Consider the following 9,131-nt stretch of genomic DNA (forward strand, 5'->3'; position numbering starts at 1 on the left):
TTCAGAAAAGGATGTACTGCATGTCCCACCTCCGCTCCCGATTCAACCCTCCTGGAGTTTTAAACGCACTGGTTGCATGTGTAATTTGTATTGTTTGACAAGGTGGGGGAAAACAGTGGAAATTATAGGCGTTCATGCATAAAAGGAGTAGAAAGAAATGAAACAAACAAAGTGTTTGTTGGGGAGGGTGAAGAGGACGGAGATGGGATAGACGAATATTTCATAGGCAGGTGCTAAAAAAAGAAAACGGCATGTGAAATGCTAGACTGTTTTAAACACTTGCATGCATATGCAATTCAGTTTTTACAAGGTGGGTGAACTTGCGAGGAATTAGAGGTAGACAAACGACCTTCTCGGTCAAGTTTTGCCGGGCATTGACTCACAAAAGGTACGAAAATATGCGGAGCAGTTCACGCGTCCTGTTACATAACAAGTATATAGAAAAATTTGAAAACAGTTCACGCGCAATGTTACATAACAGGGGAGGTATACAGGACGGATCAAAATGCAGCAAATCTGGCTATAAAGCATGTAAAGTAAGTGGTTGAGGTGACTGCACTCGATTAGTGTGTGTGTGTGTGTGGGGGGGGGGGGGTTGTAAGGGATGAATAAGGAGAACATACACGTAATGACCCTCTCGTCGTTTTCTAACTCGGGTTGAAACAATTGCATATGATTGGGAAAAAAATCCATGGGCATTGTGAAAACGGATACAACTGAAGACATTATGAGTATTGGGAAAACGACAATTAGAATCCAATTAGGAGTACACATGTCCATAAAATAAATGCGTCTTATAGTGTGTGAATACCAATGGGGAGTGGAACAGGTTTCAAAAGACACCGAGACCTTCAAAAGAGTGAGTGTTATTTGGATTCCACAGTGTCTTATAATGCAAGAATATGTTAAACACATTATGAGTATAAGGCAAACGAAACAATCTTAAGGAATACACACAAGTGGATATCAATGGAGGGTGTATGGACGAGTTCTATGCACTCTGTATGCAATTGGGATAAGAAGAATCATGTGGGAAATTACTGTAAGTCGCCCAAGTGCCTTCAGTATCCTTCTTCAAGGGAGATACACAACAGAAATGTATACATACAAATCGTAAATTTAGCTGGACGCATAACAGACATCGGTTTTGATAACATGAAAATAAGTCGTTAACATAACACAAAATTTAGTTCCTCATTGGCAGATTAAAAAAAGAAGATAACATACACTACTTAGTATTTTTTTTTTTGCATGGGGTAATTATAAGTTTGAGCATGATGATTTCAGACAAAAACATGCGAAATTGGAGGAATGTGGAGGACATGCTACGTATCGCGTCAGTGACTTTAGTGACAGTTTTGGAGTGAGGCTTACAAACAGCAATGTATTGAATTCACAATTCAGTTGATCTCGTAACTGACAACAACAGAATTATAAGATGAGTCACTGTATACAAAAGAAGGATTTTTATTATAATTTGATATATAATTTAACAATAAATTGCAATATTATTTAGGGGAGATTTACTTTATAATTTACCATTTAATTTAGGGGGAATTAGGGGTAAGCCACTTGACGACTGGTTTGAAGTGAAAACATGAGAACGGATAATTAAGACAGAGATTCAGAGTCACCAAATACTTCGGCAGGAAAATAAAAGTAATAAGTAATAAGCATCTAGAGTTACATGTGATACTTATTGTACTGTTTGAAGTATGAGATAGAGAAAAAAAAATATGAATGGAGCGAAAATAATATCAATTCACATTAGAGACGGGCTGTAATATCCAAGAGTAAAACAAATTCGAATGATACTAATCTCACATGTTATTCCTTCCAGTCAGTCCAACGGTCGGCGTTCCCTCCATTTCGTGTGCTTTTCCTGGTTTGGAGGATGACTTTGGTTCCAACTACCTTTATCCTGGTCGATAGGTCATTGTTTTTCCTGATGTTGTATGCCGTTGCTGCCAGTCTCCCTCTCTCACGCTTCATCTTCGGGGGAAGATCAGTACGGATGGAAACTCGACTGAAGGGGTTCGGGGCTGGAGAGGCGTCACTACCAGGAGGTGGGGGTTGCTGGCCTTGGTCACGGCGTTGGCGGGGGCGATGCTCGTAGGCGTTCAAGAGCCGGTCTCTATCCGTCATGCGTGCAAATCTTATGATGAGAGCCGGTGGCTGGCGTCCAGAGTCATGGGGTCCACGATTAGCTGGGGGCAAGCGATGAGCATTGATGATGGGTATCGACGAGGCCTCCGTTGTGGAGATGTTCAGGAAGTTGGTAAGTACTTCAGTGACAACTTCATGAATGTTTTCGTTGTGTTTAGGTGGTACGCCATAGACAAGGAGATTCTGCTTCCTGTCATGTATTTCGCTCAAGGTAAGTTTTTCATCTAATTCCTCAATTTTGTTGTCGATGTAGATACGCAGCTGAGGAAGGGTATCCCTCTCCACTGTGCACAGCCGATCAGAAGCATCAGTTAGACCCGTTTCCAGGTCAGAAACCGTCTTTTTCGTGCATGCAAGGTCATTCTTGAGCGAAGCTATTTCGTTCACTACAGAGTCGAGTTTTGTGTTTACCTGACTCGTGAAGGAGCGAAACATGTCCTTGATTTCCCTCATGAATGAGAGAAGTTCAGGAGGCGCGGCAGCTGTAGGGACCGGCTGGTCGCTGGACTCAAGCAGGGACGCATTGCTAGTCGTAGACGTAGCTGAAGTGTTGGCGGGCGAGGCTCCGCCCATGGTGCTGCTCGTGGCGCCACAAGTAGATCCGCTGGTCTGCATAGCTCCCTGTGTGCTTGAATTTCGAGTAACACAACCACTGAGATATGACGGTTCCTTTCTCGTATTTGATGGTGGTTGCTTAGGTTTTCCACTTGTCTGAGAGCGGAAATTATAATCCCCTCTCCTTACATCCATAATGTGAAGAAATATGATCCAAATATAGCGTATTTCCCCCAAAATTCGGAATATAAACGGGAGCTCTCTACAAAAGCGTTGCCGCTACTCCGACATCACGTGACGTTAATGTTAAAATGTTAAATTCTGAATTCTATTGATATTGGCATTCATAGCTGACCAGCTAAGAAGAAAAGACATAACTCAATACAAAAGAATGTAATATATATGTAAATAAAGAAAATTATTTTCAATAAATAAATAAATATCTATTTAAATAAGTGTTCATTTTGAAACTTTTCAGTTTAGGTCAAATCGCATATTTTGAAATATTTTCTTTCCCAAAATCAAACAAGGAGGGTATCATTTTAAGGAAAACCAAATAAACTTTCTGATGGTACCATGCATATATCGATTATTCATACGAAAGGGGGGAATAATGGCTCAAACTCAGATTTCCACTTTTTTGCGGAGCTTAGTTTTTTGTTTTTTTTCTTAAAGGGACGCTTGCAGCGAGGGCTTCGGTCATATTGTAATGTCTGACAATATTCCACAAGCACTGACTACTCTTCTCGAACACATCTTTGTGATTCTCATTTGGCTGCATTCTGTGTGAGTGTGCTATATTCTGTGATTCACAAATCTTTGTAAATGCAACATGATCTCCGCGTACAACCTTCATTATTGTACTGCTCAGTACACTGCGGAAAATGTTCTAAAATGAAACGAATTGCGGATCTAAAATCAATCCAGGAGTTTCATTCATCCATGCTGGATGTGTCTGGATAAGACGGTTCACTACATTCACGGTACCCTATAAGATCGTCATTGGTTATGAAAAGCTAGGTTTCCAGAGAGTCAACACTGGGTTTTGTTTTTTTCTTAAGTGTTAGTACAAAAGCAAGCCAGAATGGATCCGATGAAAGTGCAAAATACGTAATAAAAATCGTACCAATCCAATAGCTATACACCAGTAATTATATGCGCTGTCACTTCTTCTAAGATAATAAGATGAATCTTTTATGTTGATACATTCGTCATTTTGCGCAAGTCAAGCTGTTATATGACTAACTTCGGTCATTGAATTCGTAGCAAATATTCCAATAAGCACTCACTGTAATCACACTGTTTGCCTCTATATATGGAACGTCTGAAACAAGCTTGACGACCAACCCTGATACTTAAAGAAAAGAACTTGAATACTAAACAAGGCTTCGTAGAGTGCATGTAGTATACATTACAATGTACAATAAACGAAACAAATTGTCCCGTCATGCATTCAGGTATCTTTCGTCAACCATCTATGCAATATGTAAGTGCCTATAGACTGTAGCTCAGTCTCTGTCTTCTCTATTTCTCCTCCCTTCTCCCTCTTTTTCCATCCAATTTTGCTCCTCTGTTTATTCCTATACTTAGGTGAAAAGATCCTCGCCTGTTTGCTGTCCACATTAATGTTAAATAATGGCAGCAGCGTTTGCATAATGGTGTTAGGCACACTAACGGAACGGACTCCGTCGGACGCGCATTATTGTCTGCCGCGGCCATTGTTAAACGGTTAAGAGTGGAAAGAGCGCTTAATGAGTACTTGGTAAGAAAGGTTTTTATCGCGACATCGGTGACGGACATTGGTACCGGACAGTAACTCTATGCCGTGAGTAAGAATGATTTATTGTTGCTTCTATAGGTTAGATTGGCCACCTGAAGACATACTGTAGAACTAAGAATAGCAATATGTTTGTTATAAAAATAATCTAAAGAAAGGATAAAAAAAAAGGGGTTCGTGAAACACAACTTGGGGCAGAGAACGCTGCGTCTGATCACAGACACCTCATCTCGCGACGGCAAACCAAGACAGCAGAACCATGCCATGTACTACATCTGGATGATACAGACTGAAAATCCAGTCATTGATTATTGGTAAAGGTTGGTTTCATCCCGTCCAATAGCAACGGAGAACTTTGAGGACTGTTGGTAAGTCGATACAATGTCTACGAACTCGTCTCAGCAAATAAGCCCCTTCGTACTAGTGAGATATCCCAAAGGTATTCAGGTAACAGGCATGACTCTGTTCAGTCTGTCCGAAATATTGATTCTCACCTTCAATGTCTTCACATTTTATGTGTTGCGCGCCTGTGACGGAAGGGCGTTTCCCGACAACACGCGGCTCTTTTACCAGGCCCTAGCGGTGGTGGATGTGATTGGTGGTACCACTGGATTTTGCATGGACATAAGCGTGCTGACGTCTACAGAACTATCCTTCGGGGTGGGCGGTCCTTTCTGCATGTTGTTCCCGATGATCTACTATTCTTTCTTCGGTCAAACCCTCTTCGTTCTCTGTTGTATTAACGTCGACAGGCTTCTCACCATCTTAAGACCGATGAAATATCTTCAATTTGCTACCGTCAAGCGAGCCTCCTGGGCCCTTGGCTTCGCTCTCGTTATTCCGATCCTCCTAACGTGTGGTCTCTGGCCCTTGCCGAGTTTCCCGGCCACCAACCTTCTGAGAAGCACTTGCGGATTAGAGACCTCTGACGATGATCTTGCCGATGACGTGTTCTTCTGGAGCTTTCTCCCCATCATCTTGTCCTGCAGTCTCACCATGGCGATAGTCACCATCTCGAATGTGGGACTCATTATCATAGCATGTCGTCAAGCTCGAAGTCTTGGACGCATCATCCCTCGATCCCAGAATGACGCATCCCTGAACGCATCACCGTCCCCCGATATGATGAGGGGAGTCCGGACCGTTATCGTCATCACTGGCTGCTCCTATCTAGGAATGTGCACTTGGCTCTTCGGCACTTTGGTCATCTATCCCAGATTGGCATCCTCGCCATACCGTGAGCTCTTCATAGTGTCTGGGTTCATTGAACTCTCGACGAGATGGTGGAACGGCGCCATCTATCTGTTGACCAACAAGGGTTTCAGGACTCAAGCCAAAAACACCTTTCGCAAATTATGCCTGTGTGCCAGACTTTGAAGCGTTTATAAACGTCGACAATATTCACGTTTTGTTTGTAATAGAAATAGATTGGTTATCATAAACTCTTTCTGTGAAATTTACATGATCTCCAGATGAGCAGTTACGTTTAGGAGTACTCTCTGTTCAAATGTTTTAATGCTTTGTATGTCTCTGTTGTCTCAGTAACGTTAAATAAAAGTAATTTCTTGTCACCCCAAGTCTATTATTTTGCTGATTTCCGGTGAAAACATCATTCAATACTAAAGTAGTAGTTGTATCCGACTGCAAAGAAAGAAACTGTGTTGTTAATTATCATTGTGCTACAATTTCAGTGATAGTCAAGACGTGAGTGTTATCGGAATAAAAAGATTCAATGGCTACTGTATTGTCATAAAGATTGTCTCCAAGAAAAAAAAAAGGGGATAGAAGACTTATCGGTCGAGCCATTTCTGCGCATAATTTTGCCACGAATGAACCTAAACATATTCATATGGTCGGTTATTCATTGTTCAAAAGAAACAATGCCACAAACAGAGATCGATTGGTTTACAGGAACAACATCAGATTTGGGGTTTAAAGTATATTACCACTTTGCTTTTTTCCCTGAAATGAAAAAAAAAAAGGAAAAAAGAACAGATATAATGTTAATGAAGGTTTTAAATCATATTTATAAGTTTTATCTTGATTCGTCTCTACCCCCTTCCATACATAAAAGAGTTTTGTTTTATTATGTGATTATACATAGAAATCATATAGCAAAATATGCCAACTCGACAGGGTTCATTGGCTGTATGGTGTAGATAGTTTCATATGCAAATGGGGAAATTGTATTTATTTTCAAAGCCAAATCCAGTGCATCTCAAGTGATGTAAAGTCAAGCTTCTGTCTATGCAAACAGATCCGGTATAATTTCTTTTCTTAATTACAATAGCTATCAATCGGTGATTCAGCGACTAAATCTATATCACTTGATCAATCAATCAAAATCTCACGTGATAGGAGTAATTACCTTACTTTCATTACTCTAATTTCGGTTTTTACGGTTTCATCTCGGTGCAAAAATGTAAAAAATGTTGACACGTCTGTTATTGAGCAATGCAGTCACGAGACAGGAGTCGTTATTCAGAAAACCACTTATTATTACTTATGATCTTATAGGTACCCTATAAGATCGTCATTGGCTATAAAAAAACTAGGTTTGCAGCGAGTCAACACGAGGGTATTTTTCCGCAAGTGTTAGTACAAAAGCAAAAAAGCTGGAATGGGTCCGATGGAAGTTCAAAATAGGTAATAAAAATCGTACCAATCTAATAGCAATTCACCAGTAGTATGCATTGTCACTTCCTCTAAGATAATAAGATGAATCTTTTATGTTGATACAATCATCATTTTGCGCAAGTCAAGCTGTTATGTAACTTCGGTCATTGATTTCGTAGCAAATATTCCAATAAGCACTCACTGTAATTACACCGTTTGGCTCTATATACGGAACGCCTGAAACAAGTTTGACGGCAAACCCTGATATTTAAAGAAAAGAACTTGAATACTTAGTAAGGCTTCGTATAGAGTGCATGTATCATAAAATTTAGATTAAAATGTACAATAAACGAAACAAATTGTCCCGCCGTGCATTCAATTATCTTTCGTCAACCATCTTTGCAATATCTAATTGCTTATAGACTGTAGCTCAGTCTCTGTCTTATCTCCTTATTTCTCCTCCCTTTCTTCCCTCTTTTTCCATCCAATTTTGCTCCTCTGTTTATTCCTATACTTAGGTGAAAAGATCCTCGCCTGTTTGCTGTCCGTATGAATTTTAAATGATGTCAGCAGCGTTTGCATAATGGTGTTAGGCACACTAACGGAACTGACTCCCTCGGACGCACATTATTGTCTGCCGCGGCCATTGTCAAAGAAGGATAGGAGTGGAAAGATCGCTTAATGAGTACTTTATTAGAAAGGTTTTTATCGCGACATCGGTGACGGACATTGGTACCGGACAGTAATTCTATGCCGTGAGTAAGAATGATTTATTGTTGTATCTATGGCTGAGATTGGTCACCTGTAACCATATTGCTGAACTAAGAATAGGAATGTGTTAGTCCTAAAATCTAAAAAAGACATCAAATTAACATGATGGTTTTTTGCTGGCTTAGAAGGTGCAAGATTACATCAGGCCTGTACAGCAGTGCTGATATTCTAACCATTTATTAGTCTTTCGGACCTGCCGGCTAGATCGACTGCGGGACCTCATTCTGAACTTCAGACACACAGTGATCTCGACACATCTTTTCGTACAGCTGTTAGGTCTCATGTTCCATTGTGTTGTTATCGCAGGGTAGCTGAAGTGGAATGTGATGTTCGTAAAACGCAACTTGGAGCAGAGAACGCTGCATCTGATGAAAGACACCTCGTATCGTGACGGCAAACCAAGACAGCAGAACCATGCCATGTCATGTGGATGATGCAAACTTAAAATCCAAACATTGATTATTGGTAAAGGTTGGTTTCATCCCGTCTAATAAAGAGCAACGGAGAACTTGGTGGACTGCTGGTAAGTCGATACAATGTCTACGAATTCGTCTCAGCAACCAAGCCCCTTCCTAGTGAGATATCCCTTAGATGTTCAGGTAACAGGCATGACTCTGTACAGTCTGTCGGAAATATTGATTCTCACCTTCAATGTCTTCACATTCTATGTGTTGCGCTCCTGTGACGGAAGGGCGTTTCCCGACAACACACGGCTCTTTTACCAGGCTCTAGCGGTGGTGGATATAATTGGTGGTACCATTGGTTTTTGCATGGACATAAGCCTGCTGACGCCTACAGAACTATCTTACGGGGTGGGCGGCCATTTCTGCACGTTTGTACCGATGATCTACTATTCTTTCTTCGGTCAAACCCTCTTCGTTCTCTGTTGTATAAACGTCGACAGGCTTCTCACCATCTTAAGACCGATGAAATATCTTCAATTCGCTACCGTCAAGCTAGCCTCCTGGGCCCTGGGCCTCGCTCTCGTCATTCCGCTCGTCCTAACGTGTGGTCTCTGGCCATTGCCGAGTTTCCCGGCCACCAACCTACTGAGAAGCACTTGCGGATTAGATATCTCCAACGATGATCTTACCGATGACGTGTTCTTCTGGAGCTTTCTTCCCATCATCTTGTCCTGCAGTCTCACCATGGCGACAGTCACCATCTCGAATTTGGGACTCATTATCATAGCTTGTCGTCAAGCTCGAAGTCTTGGACGCATCACCCCATGGACCCAGAATGACGC

The 9,131-nt window shown here is 41.3% G+C and overlaps 1 protein-coding gene across 1 annotated transcript; it reads left to right on the plus strand.

Annotated features, from left to right (window-relative positions):
• The first annotated feature begins 4,954 nt into the window (after window positions 1-4,954).
• Window positions 4,955-5,875, plus strand: LOC140228520 (G-protein coupled receptor 52-like). Its single transcript, XM_072308753.1, has one exon. It carries the CDS (start codon window positions 4,955-4,957, stop codon window positions 5,873-5,875), a length of 921 nt encoding a protein of 306 aa, XP_072164854.1.
• The last annotated feature ends 3,256 nt before the right edge of the window (window positions 5,876-9,131 follow it).

Source organism: Diadema setosum, chromosome 5 (assembly GCF_964275005.1).
Source record: "Diadema setosum chromosome 5, eeDiaSeto1, whole genome shotgun sequence".
In the NCBI taxonomy this organism is placed as follows: Eukaryota; Metazoa; Echinodermata; class Echinoidea; order Diadematoida; family Diadematidae; genus Diadema; species Diadema setosum.

Excerpts from the sequence above, each read along its gene's own strand:
- LOC140228520 (XM_072308753.1), top strand. The coding sequence starts at position 4,955 with ATGACTCTGTTCAGTCTGTCCGAAATATTGATTCTCACCTTCAATGTC.